General features: G+C 44.0%; 2 protein-coding genes across 2 annotated transcripts in view; both read left to right on the top strand.

Moving 5' to 3' along the window:
• On the top strand, positions 1–8,415 carry ndufs2 (NADH:ubiquinone oxidoreductase core subunit S2). The gene is made up of 14 exons (XM_061254924.1): positions 1–153; positions 592–695; positions 1,326–1,516; positions 2,287–2,407; positions 3,472–3,584; positions 3,950–4,024; positions 4,315–4,392; positions 4,521–4,606; positions 5,458–5,577; positions 5,885–6,014; positions 6,714–6,809; positions 7,649–7,732; positions 8,078–8,135; positions 8,232–8,415. Exons 1-14 carry the CDS (start codon positions 29–31, stop codon positions 8,267–8,269), a joined length of 1,419 nt encoding a protein of 472 aa, XP_061110908.1. The 5' UTR covers positions 1–28; the 3' UTR covers positions 8,270–8,415.
• A 2,317-nt stretch (positions 8,416–10,732) lies between these two features.
• LOC133136997 (high affinity immunoglobulin epsilon receptor subunit gamma-like) overlaps positions 10,733–19,754 on the top strand; it is an 11,659-nt gene continuing 2,637 nt past the window's right edge. The window contains exons 1-2 of the mRNA XM_061254938.1: positions 10,733–10,892; positions 19,062–19,153. Coding sequence (XP_061110922.1) covers positions 10,838–10,892; positions 19,062–19,153 — 147 coding nt within the window. The 5' untranslated portion in view covers positions 10,733–10,837. The remainder of the gene's footprint in view (positions 10,893–19,061; positions 19,154–19,754) is intronic.

Genomic DNA, 19,754 nt, shown 5'->3' with positions numbered 1-19,754 from the left:
CGAGTTTGCGCATGTCTTTCCGGTTTTGATGGGATTTACGTCAGGCAAGATGGCGGCGACTGTGCTGAGGTCGCTCACCAAATTGAGACGTCCTTCAGCTCTTATTTTTCACAATAATTTTATCGGCCCTGGTTGTACAGTGCTGCAAAATAGGTGAGCGACTTGCATGGTATCCCTGAAACGACAAAAAGTCCAAATATGTGTTCGCTTACATTCTTTTTCGTGAGCGCTAACACAAGTATGCCAAATACCATAGCTTGCTGGATTGCCACGGCAAGCTAACGTTACTGAAATTGACATTGGTTTGAAATTTGCGATTGCTGCCTCATGTGTTAACTACGTTAAGTCATCAGTGACTTTATTAGCAAGGTAGCATACTAACGTAGTTGCCATTTAAATAAAACTGCTAGGAAGCTTGCGAGTCCCCCTCCAAGGAGAGTTGTTTTCTGTCTAGCTAGCTAACTTCGCTGCAGAGATTGTGCAAAATGGCTGTAGCATCTTCCTTTCGTAATCCGAGGTCCACGACTTTAATCACGATAGAATCCTGTCTGTCGCCAAGCGCTCGTTTCGAAGCAGGTTCTGTGTTCTCAGGCAGAAGCAGTGGCAGCCAGATGTTGAATGGACGGAGCAGTTTGCTGGAGCGGTCATGTATCCCAGCGCGATCACGGAGAAATGGGTCGCCCCTCCATGGAACGGTAGATGCATTCCCTTCCTTTAATTTACCGATTATAAATCCAAGATCTATAGGGACGAGTGTGTGTAATTTAAAGCGCTTGTTCTGTAAGGGTGTGTCTCATACTACTAAACCCAACTTCTGTTGGGAGTGTGTGGGTATGCCCGTGTCTGTGACACTGCTCACTGCTAGATCTGTAGTAGTGTGTGAGTATGTTCATCTACAATGCTCTGTAGTGGCGTGTATGTGTATGTGTGTTATTTTATGATGCTGTCAAGTGATGGCTCTGTAGGAGAGTGTATGTGTGTTATTTTATGATTCTGCTTAGTGATAGCTCTGTAGGAGTGTGTATGTGTTATTTTATGATGCTGGTCAGTGATAGCTCTGTAGGGGTGTGTATGTGTGCTATTTCGTGATGCTGCTCAGTGATAGTGCTGTCGGGAGTGTGTATTACATTTACATCACATTATTGGCATTTGGCAGACGCTCTTATCCAGAGCGACGTACAGTTGATTAGACTAAGCAGGAGACAATCCTCCCCTGGAGCAATGCAGGGCTAAGGGCCTTGCTCAAGGGCCACAACGGCTGTGCGGATCTTATTGTGGCTACACCGGGATATTGTATGTGTACTGTTCATTTCCTGTCCAATCAGATAAGGACCCCCCAATGGATAAGGAGGTGTCCAACCTGACCTTAAACTTCGGGCCGCAGCACCCAGCCGCTCACGGCGTCCTGCGGCTGGTGTTGGAGCTCAGCGGGGAGTCGGTGAAGAAGTGTGACCCCCACGTGGGCCTCCTGCACCGGGGCACCGAGAAGCTCATCGAGTACAAGACCTACCTGCAGGTATCATAGATCATAATGGCACTTATGTATATTACATTACATTACATTACATTATTGGCATTTGGCAGATGCTCTTGTCCAGAGCGACTTACAGTTGATTCGACTAAGCAGGAGACAATCCTGTCCTGGAGCAATGCAGGGATAAGGGCCTTGCTCAAGGGCCCAATGGCTGTGCGGGTCTTATCGGGATTAGAACCACCAACCTTGCGTCTCCCAGTCATTTACCTTAACCACTAGGCTACAGGCCGCCCCCCGTATAGTTATTGTTGTACTCGGGGGGGCGGCCTGTAGCGCCAACTGTCACACCAACACGCCTGCCCCGCGTGCAGTAACACTGCCACGCCAACACGCCTGCCCCGCGTGCAGTAACACTGCCACGCCAACACTCCTGCCCCGCGTGCAGTAACACTGCCACGCCAACACGCCTTCCCCGCTTGCTCCCCGTAGCCTGTAGCCTAGTGAATAAGGTGCTTGGGAGCCAAGTCAAGTTTTTTCATACACAAGGCAACTCAAAGAGCTTTGCATAAGACATTCCATGGAAGTGTTATTAAAGTAAATTAGGATTAAAAACAACATGAATAATGAATAATATCTGCTTGGAGTTTGTTCTGGCTGTGGTTGGGGGAATGAAAACCAGGACTGGATTTGGATTGGAGGGACAGAGATGATGATAGAGAACACTGAGAAATACTCTGTGTGTGTTTGTGTGTGTGTGTGTGCGTGTGCGTGTGCGTGTGCGTGTGTGTGTGTGCGTGTGCGTGTGTGTGTAGGCGTTGCCGTATTTCGACAGGCTGGACTACGTGTCGATGATGTGTAACGAGCAGGCCTACTCCCTGGCTGTAGAGAAGCTCCTGAACATCCAGGTGCCACTTCGGGCCCAGTGGATCAGAGGTGAGACTCCCCCCCCCCCCCGGAGACGGGCCTGGGGGCCAGGGGGCCTGGGGGCCAGGGGGCCTGGGGGCCTGGGAGCCTGGGTTGGGGGCTCTGGCTGAGGATGCGTGAGAGAGCTGCTGCTCTGGGAGATGGGTCTGTGGTCTGGGCCCGTGTTGGTTTCTGCCTGGGCTTGTGTTTGTGAGGACTTTAAACAGGCTAATGTGTGATGGGTCTGTTATCTGAATTTGCTGAGTGAAAAACTGACAGAATATTCGTCAATGAGGTCACATTTACTTTAACTAAAATTTTTGTGGTGAATAAAAAAAGTAAAAAAAATAGTGTTATCTATGGTGCTTATCTGTGATCTGTACTCAGTGCTGTTTAGAGAGATGTTGCGCATTTAGCTGAAGGTCTTATCTAGGCATAGTTGCCATTCCTTTTTCATGCAGTAAGTACTTACAATACCCAGTTCACTAACGGCTGTGCTATGCGCCCGTGTGTGTGTCTCTGTGTGTGTGTATGCGTGTGTGTGTGTGTGTGTGTGTGTGTGTGTGTGTGTGTGTGTGTGTGTGTGTGTGTGTGTTTGTGCGTGCGTGCGTGCATATGCATATGTGTGTGTGTGTTTGTGTGTGTTTGTGCGTGCGTATGCGTGTGTGTTTGTGTGTGCGTATGCGTGTATGCGTGTGTGTGTGTGTGTGTGTGTGTGTGTGTGTGTTTGTGCGTGCATATGCATATGTGTGTGTGTGTTTGTGCGTGCGTATGCGTGTGTGTGTGTGTGTGTGTGTTTGTGCGTGCGTATGCGTGTGTGTTTGTGTGTGCGTATGCATGTATGCGTGTGTGTGTGTGTGTGTGTGTGTGTGTGTGTGTGTCCGCGTGCGTATGCATGTGTGTGTGTGTGTGTGTGTGTGTGTGTTTGTGCGTTCATATGTGTGTGTGTGTGTCCGCGTGCGTATGTGTGTGTGTATGCGTGTGTGCGCATGCGTATGCGTGTGTGTGTGTGTGTGTGTGTGTGTGTGTGTGTGTGTCCGCGTGCGTATGCATGTGTGTGTGTGTGTGTGTGTGCGTGTGTGTGTTCTGTGCAGTGCTCTTTGGGGAGCTGACTCGGATCCTGAACCACATCATGGGCATCACCACACACGCCCTGGACATCGGGGCCATGACGCCCTTCTTCTGGATGTTCGAGGAGAGAGAGAAGGTGAGTGTGTGAGTGTGTAACCGCCGGCCGGAAGCAACATGGAGAGGCGGGACGTGTAAATGCAAAGGCAGAACAATATTTATTCCGAGGACTTAATGCAAAGTCTAAATGCTGGTGGTAGACCCTGCAAGCCAACAGTCGTGGGAGGCCAGGTAGAGAGTGAGAGAGTAGATCTGCCATATAACTCGTTGCTACAGGTCTTGCAGGTTCTCAGTTAGGATTTTGCCCTTGCCAACAAACACTGCAGGTAAAAATAAACATAGAGCTAGTGAGGGGGGAGGGATGGAATGGTGTCAGTGTGTGTCAGTGTGTGTCAGTGTGTGTCAGTGTGTGTCAGTGTGTGTCAAAGCTCTTCTCTCTCACAGATGTTTGAGTTTTATGAGCGTGTGTCGGGAGCCAGGATGCACGCCGCCTACGTCAGGCCTGGAGGAGTTCACCAGGTGAGGAAGAGGAGGGGTAACGGGAGGAGGAAGATGTGCTCCTCTTTTGTAATGATGTCATTGTAATTGGCATTTGTAATTATGTAATTGTAATTGGCATTTGTAATGACTTAATTGTCATTTGTAATGTTGTCATTGTTACTTGTAATGCTCTAATTGTCATTATGTAATTGTGAGAAATAATATTGTGTTCTTGTAATATTACGAAGCGTGTGTGTTTGGGTCATTGAAACGGCGCTGTGTAAATGTAAGGTGTTGTTCGTAAGTGGTGAAGACGTCTCTTTGTGCAGGACATGCCTTTGGGCCTGATGGATGACATTTATGAGTGGTGCAGGAACTTCTCCCTTCGTATCGATGAGGTGGAAGAGGTGAGGCCGGACTCTGCTGTGTGCGTGTGCGTGTGCGTGTGCGTGTGCGTGTGTGTGTGTGCGCGCGCATGTGTGCATGCGTGTGTGCTCAGGATTTAATGGTACATCACTGTTTTAACTGTGTGTAGATGCTGACCAACAATCGCATCTGGAAGAACCGCACAGTTGATATTGGTGTGGTGGACACCGAGGTCGCTCTAAACTATGGCTTCAGGTACCGTGTGACCTGCCCAATACACTGCACTCTATACACTGCACTCTATACACTGCACTCTATATACTACACTCTATATACTCTACACAAGCCTGTACTCTATACACACAACTAAGCTTCAGGTACCGTAAGTACCGTAGTTTACATGCAACTTCATGGCTTCACTTTACACACAAATACGGCATACGCTCGCATATTAATACTGACAAAAAAACAGGTCATTTTCCAGCTCTGAGATTTTGAAGTATAATTCGGCATGTGATGACTGACATCAGCATTAGAATGTTCAGTGACCTCACATCTTGAAGGGTTCATGGTGCGTCCCTTGCTCTCTCAACTTGTCAGTGTGAAGCTGCCTGGTCTGTGCTACCTCCCACTCTCTCTCCCTCTCTCTCTCTCTCTCTCTCTCTCTCTCTCTCTCTCACACTCTCACTATCCCTCTCTCTCTCACTCTATCCCTCTCTCTCTCTCTCTCACACACTCTCTCTCTCACACACTCACACTCTATCTCACTCTCTCTATCCCTCTCTCTCTCTCTCTCTCTCACACTCTTATCTCTCTCTCTCCCTCTCTCTCTCTCTCACACTCTCTCACTATCCCTCTCTCTCTCACTCCATCCCTCTCTCACACTCTCTATCACTATCACTCTCACTCCATCTCACTCCATCTCACTCCATCTCACTCCATCTCACTCTATCTCACTCTCTCTCTCTCTCACTCTCTCTCACTCTCTCTCTATCCCTCTCTATCTCACTCTCTCTCTCTATCCCTCTCTCTCACACTCTCTCTCACTCTATCCCTCTCTCACTTTCTCACTCATGTGCCTTTCTCCCTCTCACTGTGTCTCCCAGCGGTGTGATGCTGAGGGGTTCAGGCATTAAGTGGGACCTACGGAAGTCTCAGCCCTACGACGTGTACGACCAGGTGGAGTTTGACGTCCCCGTTGGGAGCAAGGGAGACTGCTATGACAGGTGTGTGTGTGTGTGTGTGTGTGTGTGTGTGTGTGTGTGTGTGTGTGTGTGTGTGTGTGTGTGTGTGTGTGTGTGTGTGTGTGTGTGTGTGTGTGTGTGTGTGTGTGTGAGAGAGAGAGAGAGAGTTAGACAGAGGGTGAGAGACTTTATATATATGAGTGTGTGTCCCCATTTGCACATGTGTAGTATGCATGCACACTCATGGTTGTGCGTGTGTGTAGTATACATGCACACTCATGGTTGTGCGTGTGTGTAATATACCTGCACACTCATGGTTGTGCGTGTGTGTGCTCCTGGCTGGTCTCAGGTACCTGTGCCGGATAGAGGAGATGAGGCAGTCTCTGCGCATCATGCATCAGTGTCTCAACGAGATGCCGGAGGGCGAGATCAAAGTGGACGACGCTAAAGTCGCCCCGCCCAAGCGCTCCGAGATGAAGGTGAGTGTGTAGTGTTGTAGCACTGTATTAGGTGAGGTGAGTGTGTAGTGTTGTAGCACTGTATTAGGTGAGGTGAGTGTGTAGTGTTGTAGCACTGTATTAGGTGAGGTGAGTGTGTAGTATTGTAGCACTGTATTAGGTGAGGTGAGTGTGTAGTATTGTAGCACTGTATTAGGTGAGGTGAGTGTGTAGTGTTGTAGCACTGTATTAGGTGAGGTGAGTGTGTAGTGTTGTAGCACTGTATTAGGTGAGGTGAGTGTGTAGTGTTGTAGCACTGTTTTAGGTGAGGTGAGGTGAGTGTGTAGTATTGTAGCACTGTATTAGGTGAGGTGAGTGTGTAGTATTGTAGCACTGTATTAGGTGAGGTGTGTGTAGTATTGTAGCACTGTATTAGGTGAGGTGAGTAGTATTGTAGCACTGTATTAGGTGAGGTGAGTGTGTAGTATTGTATCACTGTATTAGGTGAGGTGAGTAGTATTCTAGCACTATTAGGTGAGGTGAGTTTGTAGTATTGTAGCCTATTACATGCTAATGTGGCAGGCAATGTTGTGTAACGCTTGGTGTAATACGCTGTAAGGTTGCATAACACTTCCTGTAACGCTGTAAGGATGCGTAACACTTCCTGTAACGCTGTGAGGTTGCGTAACACCTGTAACGTTGTAAAGTTGTGTAACACCTCCTGTAACTGCTTTTTTGCAGACCTCCATGGAGTCTTTGATTCACCACTTCAAGCTGTACACCGAGGGGTATCAGGTCCCCCCAGGGGCCACATACACTGCAGTGGAGGCCCCCAAGGTGAGCGCCCCCTACTGTTCATATCATCCATGTTCCTGTTTGGAGTGTGTCGTGGACTGAAGGTTTGTGCGGTGTGCTGCCTGGTGGTCTTGGAGCGCTGTGTAACAGACAGATTGTTAAAACTTTCTTAATATCCAGATCCAAATTATAAATTTAGTACCTTTCTGTGGCCTATCATATGCACATACTAGCATGTCCTAGTGGACTGCAGACTCATTCCAGACCTCGGTCAAATATGTCATTGTTTTGGTTTAAAATATTTTTCTTACGCTTTACTGTGCTCACCTGGTCTATTGGAACCTATGGAATGTTCTCAAAAAGTGCCAACCCCACCTTCTGGTCCTCTTGGTTGGCTCAATTGCACCAGACAAGGACAATCGAGCACAGAAAAGTATTCGAATTTGACCCACGTCTCACTCCCTCAACCCAGTTTGGTTCCCGACCCATCGTTTAAGAAGCACCGGTGGTGGTGTGATGTAAGGTGGAGTGTGTGGTGTGTAAGATGGAGTGGTGTGGATGTGTAATGTTGTGTGCGGCAGTGTGACATTGTGTAATGTTGTGTGCTGCAGTGTGACATTGTGTAATGTTGTGTGCGGCAGTGTGACATTGTGTAATGTTGTGTGCTGCAGTGTGACATTGTGTAATGTTGTGTGCGGCAGTGTGACATTGTGTAATGTTGTGTGCGGCAGTGTGACATTGTGTAATGTTGTGTGCTGCAGTGTGACATTGTGTAATGTTGTGTGCGGCAGTGTGACATTGTGTGATGTTGTGTGCGGCAGTGTGACATTGTGTAATGTTGTGTGCGGCAGTGTGACATTGTGTAATGTTGTGTGCTGCAGGGAGAATTCGGTGTTTACCTGGTGTCCGATGGGTCCAGCAGACCGTATCGTTGCAAGATTAAAGCACCTGGATTCGCCCATTTGGTAAGCAGTTACAGCAGCATTCATCTTGTACAACATAACTGTTAAGCTGGTATTTATGGTGATGATGATGGTGATGGTGGTGATGATGATGATGATGATGATGGTGATGATGATGATGGTGATGGTGGTGATGATGATGATGATGATGATGGTGATGGTGATGGTGATGATGATGATGATGGTGGTGGTGGTGGTGATGATGATGATGATGATGATGATGATGGTGGTGATGGAGCTGGTGGTGATGATGAAGATGGTGATGATGATGATGATGATGATGATGATGATGGTGGTGATGATGATGGAGCTGGTGATGATGATGATGGTGTTTGTGTTCTCCTCTAGGCGGGATTGGACATGATGGCGAAAGGTCATATGTTAGCTGACGTGGTCGCTATCATTGGTAAGATTTAAAGATGTACATTGGTATGGCTATGTTTTTGGATGCCGTTAATCATAATTGTATCATAATTAATTAATTTTTATTTTATTTTGGCAGGCACACAGGACATTGTATTTGGAGAAGTGGACCGTTAATTTCTTGTAGTCCTGCAGGTCTAGAGAGAGATTCTCTACTCCATTTGGTTTGTCTCTGTCTCTCACAGATTTAGTGCTGTTTAAACACAGCCTCATTCTCGTACTCCTTCATATGTGTACATCCAAATAAATATTTAATATCTCAAGTTATCGGAGTTTGGACCTTTTATTTTATGGAAGAAGAAAACGTTCATTATCCTGTACCGGACTTACCGATGTGGATGCTCTAAAGTTCCCAGTTATTGGATTAATCTGATTCTGTCAGTAGTTTTATAATCATAGATTGTCGCTAATTGACGTACACTTGATTTTTTTTTTTTTTTTTTTTTTCCCATTTTGTCCATGTACAGTGAATAGTATACATGGCTCTGGTAAACGCGTACCACTCTTGTTGCCCCTCTCCGTACTTTTCTTAGTGTGCTTATAGGACCTCTTAAGTGCCATATGGGCTATTCCTATTAATTTGTTAGATTTCAATGCTAACATTTCACAATAAGGTTACATTAATTGGCATTAACTGATGTAGTTGTTGACTAACTACTGAGAAGTGATAACGTATTTGTACATCATTAATTCATGTTAACAAATACATTAACTAATGCCAAACAGTATGAGTATTTGTTAATGGTTTACTCATTTTATGTTTATAACTGGTTTACTGTTGTATACATTTTCATATAAATAATACATTAGTTGATATATTTAACTGTTAATGAATTCAAATGTATTGCCTTATGTATTTTTAGATCATAACTTAATGTTAACTACATTTGTAATCGCCAATTCATGTAACCTTACTGTAAAATGTTACTAGTTTTAGAATTGCCATTCCAATATTCAAAACTGGAACTGAGTTCCTTTTGTAAAATTCAGTGTGAAGAGAGCAGCCGCTGAATGAATGCTGACCGTGTGTTTGAGTGGCTAGCCACGCTCCCGTGTTGGTGAACACGCTTCCACCTTCAGAAGAAATGTCAAATCGGGGATGAAGGTTTCAAAATGCATCTAATGCGGTTACGCTATACTCTGCAACTAATCTGTAAAGAAAGATAGTGCAGGGACTTCCTCTTTGAGGGGAGACGGAGGCAGAATTAAAATCCTATCTCTAGCACGGCTCAACTCCGCGTCCTGCGGGCCGCGGTGTCTGCAGGTATCTGCTCCTGCCGTGCGCCACACCGCCTGACTTCACTCACCTTTAAACCGCTTGGTTCAAATAATGAGCTAATTGGTGAAATCAGGCGCTGTAGCGCAGGCTGTGGCCCTGTGGCCCTCAGGACGTGGGGTTGAGTGGCGTTGCAGACACTGCGGCCCTCAGGACGTGGGGTTGAGTGGCGTTGCAGACACTGCGGCCCTCAGGACGTGGGGTTGAATGGTGTTGCAGACACTGCGGCCCTCAAGACGTGGAGTCGGGTTGAGTGGCGTTGCCTTACTCAAATGTCCCGTTTCAGGAACGTTAAATTCACTCATTACTGTATATCGCGATCAGGGATTATTGTCCCTGTTGTTGATTATTGTCTCTGGTTGTAAATCCAGGATACGGAGATCGCCATTATGGTTCCCTTTTGTTTCCAGTGGTCACAGAAACCAGCAATACTGTTACTTTCTGTTCCCAGTGGACACGGAGACTAGCATTACTGTTCATTTCTATTCCCAGTGGACATGGACACCGGCATTACTGTTCCATTTCTGTTCCCAGTGGACATGGAGACCAGCATTACTGTTCCATTTCTGTTCCCAGTGGACATGGAGACCAGCATTACTGTTCCTTTTTGTCCCTCGGTCTCAAGACGCCAGCATTGCTGTTCATTTCTGTTCCCTGGTGGACGTGGTTTTCCCCTCTTCCTCTTTTTAATGTACATTTCCTCACTGGGCTTCACAGTATTGCTCAAGCTCTCTTGCCAAGAACAACACATTGTGGTGTGAACGATGCGAATGATGCTAATTTTACTGTACCCATGCACTGTGAGCAAACGGCTCACAGGCTGTGTGTGAGTGAACGGCGTAATTGCGTGTGCGCTCCTGGACGTGTGTGCAGCGCAATCACAGGACTGCTCGAGCACTCTGCAGTGATGAAGCTGCCAGGAAGTGGTTCATATCAGACCCTCTCCCACTATCTCGTCCAGCTCAGCTGTGTGTGTGTGTCTGTGTGTGTCTATGTGTGTGTCTGTGTCTGTGTGAGAACTAATTCTGTGTAAAAAAATTTTAAAAAATAAAAATTAGACACTGCACATTTTAATTGTCATATTGTCATCATATCTTTTTTAAAGCTACAGCATATGCGGATCTTGAAAGTCTTCAAAAAAAGATTTTTTGAAAAATAAAAAAAAAATAACCTAGCAAAGGAACTTCCCCTTGGGCGCCAGCCGCTGTGTTGAAAGACCAAGGCGGGCAGCGCTCTGAAAGAAGGGCGAGGGGGTGGGGGGGGGGGTCTAAATGGCAACACGAATTGGACACAGCTAGGCCACAACTTCCTTCCCCTCTTCTGAGGTAGCAGTGTGTGTGACGACAGCGCCTCTACACAGCCCCCCCTGCCCGCGCGGAGCAGCAGAGCTGACCTCCCTGCCTCGAAGCATGAAGTGCGAAGCCCTGTTTCTGGCCACCTTTCTTCTGAATATCGGCAGCACCGGTGAGTGTCTCTCTCTCTCTCTCTAACCCATCGGACTGCCGTGGGCTTACATTTTCTCTTTCTGATCCTTCCGCCCCCTCATCCCCTCTGCACAAGTCACAAGTCGCCCAACTTTTCTGTTATTTTCCAATACGTTTCGTATCAAAGGGTTTCTACTTTTGCGTTTCACATACGGTGAATGTTGTTATTACAACGGGAGACTTTTTTAACCCAGACTGATACAAAATGTGTTGTCCTTGAATAGATATTGTGGTGTGTTTAAAAAAAAAAAAAACCCTGTGTGTTTCATTTCTTCTGAAACCGTGGCATGTTCATGGACAGGCCGAGTGCTGTCACACCTTGAAAGCTGTGAACCTTGTTCATTATTCACTCGGTCCTTGTGTGTCACTCTGCTCTTGTGAAAATAAGCTGAAACAAAATCTGTTTCATAAAACATTATATTTCCATAATATAAATACGCACAGTAAAATGTGCAGCGTTAAATCAACTCCCCGTTGGTTCCTCATGCGTTCTCTCTCGGAGTTGAATCAACGCCGAACATTTTGACATTTTGCGTGGGACTGTATGGTGTGTTCGTGTTGTGTTTCCAAAGTTCAAGATACATTTGTTGTTATTCTCTGTCTCACGCTCTAAAATTCCAGGAGTGTGGAAACTTAAACAAAAATGTTAAAAGTGTAATTAATTTGGGCTTTCGCTGGCTGCAATCAATTCGATGTGACATTAATTTGGCAAACAAAAAAAAATCTGTGGCAAATGACTGATACATTATGAAGCAACTGCATACTTTAATAATTATGTCAGATGTATATACTGTCAATATTTCAAAGGAAAAAAACTTTTAGTTGATTTTTAACATCGAATCAGTCGTTTTTTTTCCCCTTACTTTTCCCATGTGACGTTTAATCATAATTAAAATTGTTTCCCAAATTAAAGCTGGAGATTGACTTTGTGTCGATCTAAAGCAAAATGTTTTAGACCATACCGATAATCCCGAGTAAGTGCTTCGTGTCTCGAAAAAAAACAAAGAGGAATGAGGAAACAATGTAGCCAAATGACGGAGCCTTTATCTCCACAAAGAATTTGCACGTTCAACAAATAAAAATGCATTTATAAAGGAAATTATCCTAAATCATTATTAATTTGTAAGATATGTTATTAAATTATGCCCTGAGACAGATGACCAGGGTAATTGGGTGAGGAAAGATTTATTGCTTCTAAGAATGCTGATGTCCTCTGACATCAAAGCCACACGATACCCTAATCTAGGCCTACAATCTCTGAGCCTGACCTCCTGCTGAGTTTATCACTGAAGAGACACCAAAACCAGGGCAGGGTCTTGCCAGACTCCCCCCCCCACCCCACCCCCCGCCCCCCCAATATTCAATATTCCATTGAAATCATTAATTGAACGCCTATATAGATGCCTACATGACTGTTGAAACTGGACAGTTGAAATCTACACGACTGTTAAAAGAAGTTCCAGACTCGAGTGGAAACCGATGCGACGCAGTGGAATGTGTAGATGGAGATTGTGACTTCCCAGCATTAACAGTTATTTTTCAGCAAATATGACCTCTGTTTTTGGAAGCAGAAGTAAAAAGAAAATTAAATAAATAAATAAAAGAAAAAGATTTTTTTTTTTTTAAAGGTATTCAATAGCTTGGCAGGATGACCTCCTAACAGGTGTCATTAAAAGGAGAGTAAAACCATGAATCTTTTCATTACATTACATGGCATTGAGCAGACGCTCTTATCCACAGCGATGTACAATGAAGCGCAAATCAAACACAAGTATTTTTTAGGCCTTTTTCAGCTTTATTGGACAGTATATAGAGACAGGAAGAATGGGGGCGAGAGAGAGGGCTTTTGTCAGACGACAAAATGCGACAAATTGTCAGACGGTCGGATTCGAACCGTTGACATCTGCAGGCTGCGCCACCGAGACACCCCTCAAACACAAGTATGAGGGTGAAGAGGACCTGAGAGGACAGTACAGAGTCCTAGTGTAAACATACAGATAATCAGAACCCTTGAAGAGTACAATCAACTTCCAAACTAGCATACCACAGTTGGCAGCTAGAATACCCTGAATACAACAATACAACAGCCAATAAAAAACTACAATATCTATACAAGTAACAATATCTGTACCATCTATACATAAGTGTCATTACAGTCTAAGGCTAATCATGGTGGTGAGTTAGGGAGGGAAAGGTGTAGCCTGAAGAGATGAGTCTTCAGTCTGCGCTTGCTGTGCTTTTCGTAATAATATAATGCTTCCTGGCGTAATATTCTGGCAAGGTCTGCCTCATTTGTTTCTCTCTCGCTCTCTCTCTCTCTCTCTCTCTCTCTCTCTCTCTTTTCTGTTATTTGCAGTTTAATGTCTTGTCGAATGTCCCCTGTTTTGTAAATTACATGTAGTGAGCCTACATTCAATAAGAATGATTAATAAAAATATAGATTTTGTTTTGACTTGTTGGTTGCTTCCATCAGTTCATTGTTGACTGACCTTTGAATTTGGCGATCTAATTGATGGTAAATGGTAAATGGTTGGCATTTATATAGCGCCTTTATCCAAAGAGCTGTACAATTGATGCTTCTCATTCACCCGTTCATACACACACTCACACACCAACGGCGATTGGCTGCCATGCAAGGCACCAAAGTCATCAAATTGCTCGGCATGTCATGCATAAAAAATACACTCATTGAGCACTTTATTAGGTATTTATTAGACTTATTTATTTTATTTATTGGTATGCTGCTGTAGCCTCTCCACTTATAGGTTTGACGCATTGTGTGTTCAGAGATGCTCTTCTGCATACCGCTGTTGTAATGTGCGGTTATTTGCGTTGTTGTTACCTTCCTGTATGCTTTAACCAGTCTGGCTCTTCTCCTCTGACCTCTCTCATGAACAAGGCGTTTTTGCCCGCTGAACTTCTGCTCACTTCACATTCTTTCTCGCCATTCTCTGCAAACTCTAGATACTTTTCTGCATGAAAATACCAGGAGATCAGCAGTTTCTGAGATACTCAAGCCACCCTGTCTGGCACCAACAATCAACAGCTGAACCTCTTGACCATGTCTACATGCTTTTATGCATTTAGTTGCTGCCACATGATTGGCTGATTAAATATTAACAAGCTGGTGTACAGGTTTATCTGATAATGTGAGTGTACAAGAATAATTTAATCTATGATGAAAACACTATGCTAACGGGAGTTTAGTTGTCTGAGTGCTCAAATGATTGTTGTGTTACAGCAATATTGCGTGTCTATTGTAAAAGGTTCAGTGTTAAAGTAACTCTTACAGAGTACATATGGTCCCAGGTGGTCTCATGAGTACTCTGTTAGAGTTGAATTAACACTGAACATTTCACACATGCGGGACGGTATGGTATGCCAATGATTTATATCGTGATTTAAGTTTGAGATACATTTACTGTGATTGAAATAGTTCCAGTCGTGTGGAAACCAAAATCAAGAAACAACCTGCTGCAATCAATTCAATATGACATTAATTTAGCAAACGAATCAAATCGGTGGCAAACGACTGAAGCATTGTGAAACAACTCTTTACACGCTTGAAACGTTTCTTTTTCGTCCGTTCTTTAAAAATAAGAAATGTTAACCCCGCTTATTTCAAGTTAATATTATATGTGTCTGCAGCGCTACCCTTAACATCACCCAAATCACAATAGTTCCGTTTTCACTCGCCCCATGCAATTGTTTCATCATATTTCAAATGAACTGTTTCTCAAGTTAAAGCTGGTGATTGACTTGATTGTGAGAGACATATTTTCAGTCTCAAATGTGTGTGGCGCAGGGACGTCGTGTGTTTGTAAAAAGTGCAGGGGACATTTATGCCCGTAAAATTGTGCCTATGGTTTCAGATCACACCAATAATCCTAAATAAGCACTTAGTGCCTCAAAAAATTAAAAGTGAATAAAAGACAAGGAAATAATGTGACCAAATAACGGATTTTAAATAATCTGTTTTTTACACCAATTTTACACAGTAAAAGTTGCGTTGAATTCATCCTACAAATAATGCATTTGTAAAGAAAATGGTACTAAATTCATATGAAATTATACTAAATACCTAATCATGATTAATCGCACTCTATATGACTGCAGCAGAACTTTCCTGGAGTTAGTTAATTTTTTTATTTTCAAACTGGCACCTCTTCCCGTTTCAGTGTAAATACGTAGTCCTATGTGAGAAAATGCTTTATGGGAATGATTTTTTTTTTCAGACAACGTGGGAGCGTTTTTGAACATTTCATGAGATACAAATACAGGCATTTCTGAAAACCGACGCTCATCTCTCCCCGCGAAAAGAGTAACTGCGTGACGCAAGCGCTTATGACTAGTTCTCTTGACCAAATTCCGCCGAAGAGGAAAGGGTGGGAATCACTTTGCAACAGGAAATACTGTAACATTTAAATTGTTGTTGTTGCGTCTCAGTCTCTTGACAATTTTAATCAGTCAGTAGGCTACTTGCCAAAGGTTAATTGTTTAAAAGAAAAAATGTATCTGTGATCAAAACCACTTTTCAAAATGTACTAAATAGTTATTAATTCAACGAAATGCAGGCGCTAATAAAGTGGAGAGAAGAACCTTGAATCGCGACTCACGGAAAGGCGAGAGGCGCTAGTGACAGAAATAAAAACTTCCCTTTTGAGAATCTATTGGCCTACTAACGATTCAAACGCCAGCCCTAAACACATCGAGGCTTGTAGCCTACTTCCACATTTAGCCTTGGTTATGTGCGCGTACCTCGCTTTGGTTTCATGTAGATGATCTGGCCTTTTTTTTTGTTGTTCTGGTTAATTTTTTTCAGCACTGACACTGCTGTATTTCTGGAGTTCATGAACACATTTGCGGTCATGAGACATGCTACCTTCGTTTCAGTCAAATTGCACCTTTTAACTTTTCTAAAATGCAGTGCCGTGAAAGAGTATTGGCCCCGCTTCCTGATTTCCTCTATTGTTGTGTATTTGGCAGACTGAATGGTTTCAGATCTTTAGTGGAAAATGTTAAATCACCATTTCATTTATTTTATTAACCCTCTAAAGAGGTTCGGATCTGTGGGACTCTTATATACATAAAAATGATACAACAAATATTCTTTGACTCATAACCCTTGGCTCATTTTCTGTGAAGAACATGTAAAAGAACTCATTTTCATTGAGTACACACTGTGCACCCCCCTACACATTTACATTACATACAGGCTATTCGGGTCCACTCGACCCGAAGGCTATAAGTATGAGGTTTATATGTTTTATAAGTATAAGGTTTGCTGTGTACCTTTACCTGGTCTTCCTCCTATCTTGGACTATTGTGTGTGTGTGTGTGTGTGTGTGTGTGTGTGTGTGTGTGTTTGTTTGTGTGTGTGCGTGCGTGCGTGCATGCATGCATGCATGCTTGCCAGCGTGCGTGTGTACTTTCTCCTTTAGATTATTAGATTTAGATTTAGATCCACACTGTCAGACTGTGCCCCTCGTGTGGTGCGTAGATATTGTGTTCAATCAGGGCCGTTTGAGTAATGACTGGGTCTCTGAACAAAAGTCCAGTGAAAGGGCCCTCCAGTTTTTTATGACTGGACTGCATTTGCCCCCTCCTTGTGGCTGGGCCCCAGAAAGCTTTGCTGTTTTCCGCCTTATTGTGGGCAGCCTTCTCTCCTTTATATTTGTTGAAGAAAAACATGATTTATTCCTCCCAGTTTTGATTATTATTGATTTGTTTGACCAAAATCACATTTCATCACAAAAAACGAATACTAATGAATGTGATTTAGCAGAGGTAAATGGCACATATTAACCATATATGCTATATGTTATGGTCTATATTGCTTGTAATTAAGATAAGGTCAACATCTGTGAAGTATTTTTACATAAATTGTTATGACTGTATTGTTTTAAGACCCCAATAATGGTATGGGTCCACCAGACCCGCGAAAAGGTCCTGAGTAACAGAAATATGTCCGCCGCACAAGGGTTAAAAAAGTTATCAGACACCCAATTACCCCTGTGAAAAAGTAATTGCCCCCTTATACTTTAATTACTGGTTGAACCATCTTTAGCTGCTACTATAATTGCAAACCTAATCCTTCCTATAATTTGATATCAGTCTTTCACATGGAATCTTAGCCCACGCTTCTTTGCAGAACTGCTTAAATTAAGACGTCTCTATTGGGTTCAAGATAAGATTTGGACTGTGCTACTCCAAGTTGTTTCATAGGCTCTGTAGCTCCACTGAAGCACAGCGAGAGCCATTGTCTCCGAGTAGAGAATACTTGGAGCAGCGGTGAATCTTCCCACAGTCACAAAAAAAAAATCAGTGAAGGAATGTCCATAGACCTGCAGGCCTCTCTAGACTCAGTTAAGATCAGTGTTCGTGACTCCACAATGAGAGAGACTGGGCAACAATTAATGGGTTCATGGGACAGCAGTCTGGCAGAAACCACAGCTTACCAAGAGAAACATCAATGCATCAACGATCTCACATTGGAAAGAAAGAAAAAAAAGAAAGAAAAAAGCACCTGGATAGTCGTAAGACATTTTTCTGGAATCTTTGTGGAAAGACGTGTGAAAAAGCAGAACTTTTTTGTTGATATGAGTCCCATCATGTCTTGCATGAGGCAAACGCATTATTTCACCTTGTGATCTTCGTACCGAAAGTCAAATGTGGTGGTGATGTGGGAATGGGGAATCAGGAAGGGGGTAAATACTTTTTCCACAGCACAGTACATTGCAATTCACATGACCTGATCTACCCCCCGAATAACAGAACAATGAAACTGGTTGTGTAGGGCCTGATGATCTTTTGAAATTTAAACAAGCTGACCTTTGAACTGGCAGATAGGCACACGCCAAGGCTTCTCATGTGAACAGACGCTCTTATCCAGAGCGACGTACAGTTGATTAGACCAAGCAGGAGACAGTCCTCCCCTGGAGCAATGCTGGGTTAAGGGCCTTGCTCAAGGGCCCAACGGAGGCAGGGTTTTGGCTGAAATCTAAATGCAAAAATATCAGTCGCTCTTGGAGAGCAATGGAAGTTCAATCGTATTTACTGGAACGCGCCGTCCAATGGCAGATGTGTTTGAGCTGTGATGTCACTCTGACAAAGGCACTGGCATTTTAAAGTATTTTTTACAATAAATGCCTTTCAAACGTTTTCCTTTCAAATCACCACCCCAGTGTGCAAAATTCAAACACTGCAAGATGATGTTATCAGGTTAACATGCAACACGCCCATCTAACTGTCACCACTTCACTGGTCTGTGCTGTTGTCCCATGCTCGACAGTCAGGCAGGCAGCATTCAATGGGCATTCTCTTGTAACAGATACTGTTCTGTGTTACATTTTGATTCCCTTGTAATAGTCACTACACATGTCGCTTTATTTGATTCACTGGGAACAGTGGGTGTTATACGTTACATTGTTCGCTTGCCTGGTACAGGTTGATTTTCTATGTTACATTGTTTGATTGCCTGGTAACGATCAGTGTTCTATGTTGTATTGTTATTGTTTGATTCAAAACAGTTACCTAATAATTGCACAAGCAACTCTAATCCAGTAAATCTTGGGTAATTAGCGGACTGTAAAAGAAAGTGTTACCAAAGACGGTTCTGCTTGTGGATAAGGCTGAAGATGAGGATGCAGACAAGATGTCAACTGTGTCAACTATGCCTTTAGCAAATATGTGACATCAATACAGGGGACAGAGGGTGCATAGACCCTTGAGTGCTTATTTCGGGTGAGATGCATGAGGTTTAGGCGGCACGGATGGTGCAGTGGGTAGCACTGCCGCCTCACGGCAAGGAGGTCCTGGGTTCGAATCCCTGTTCGCCAGGGCCTCTCTGTGCGGAGTTTGCATGTTCTCCCCGTGTTTGCGTGGCTTTCCGTTCCGTTTGAAACGGCACAGAACATGAAAATGCATGCAATACCTTATTTAAAATAATTGCATTAAATACTGTTTAAATCATTTTTAATTTTTTTATTTGAGGGGAAAAGCCTGTCTACTAATAGTCAGATTGATATCATTTTGTGTTTAATTCTGGTGATGGTGATGGTGATTGTGATGATGATGGTGATGATAGTGGCACTGAAAAGGCTAATAAAGATGTTGTTGGTGACGATGCGTTTGTGCTCATGGTGTGTAGCGGCGTTTGATGCGATGAATATCTGCTACATTTTGGACGGGATCCTGTTCGTGTACGGCATCGTCTTGACTGTGCTGTACTGCAGACTGAAGGTAAAGACCTAACGGCTGCTACACCCAACTACTGCTGCTACACCCAACTTCTTCTGCTACACCCAACTACTCCTGCTACACCCAACTTCTTCTGCTACACCCAACTACTCCTGCTACACCCAACTACTCCTGCTACACCCAACTACTCCTGCTACACCCAACTTCTGTTTCTACACCCGACTACTGCTGCTACACCCAACTTCAGTTTCTACACCCGACTACTGCTGCTACACCCAACTTCAGTTTCTACACCCAACTACTGCTGCTACACCCAACTACTGCTGCTACACCCAACTTCTTCTGCTACACCCAACTTCTGTTTCTACACCCAACTACTCCTGCTACACCCAACTACTGCTGCTACACCCAACTTCTTCTGCTACACCCAACTACTCCTGCTACACCCAACTTCTGCTGCTACACCCAACTACTCCTGCTACACCCAACTTCTGTTTCTACACCCGACTACTCCTGCTACACCCAACTTCTGTTTCTACACCCGACTTCTGCTGCTACACCCAACTTCTGTTTCTACACCCGACTACTGCTGCTACATGTGTATGTTGCATATAAAGTGTGAGTAAAACATGTTTATGTTGTG

The sequence above is a fragment of the Conger conger genome, chromosome 9, assembly GCF_963514075.1.
Source record: "Conger conger chromosome 9, fConCon1.1, whole genome shotgun sequence".
NCBI lineage: Eukaryota > Metazoa > Chordata > Actinopteri > Anguilliformes > Congridae > Conger > Conger conger.
The sequence above is the reverse complement of the archived record's forward strand: the minus strand, read 5'-3'. Positions and strand labels throughout refer to the sequence as shown.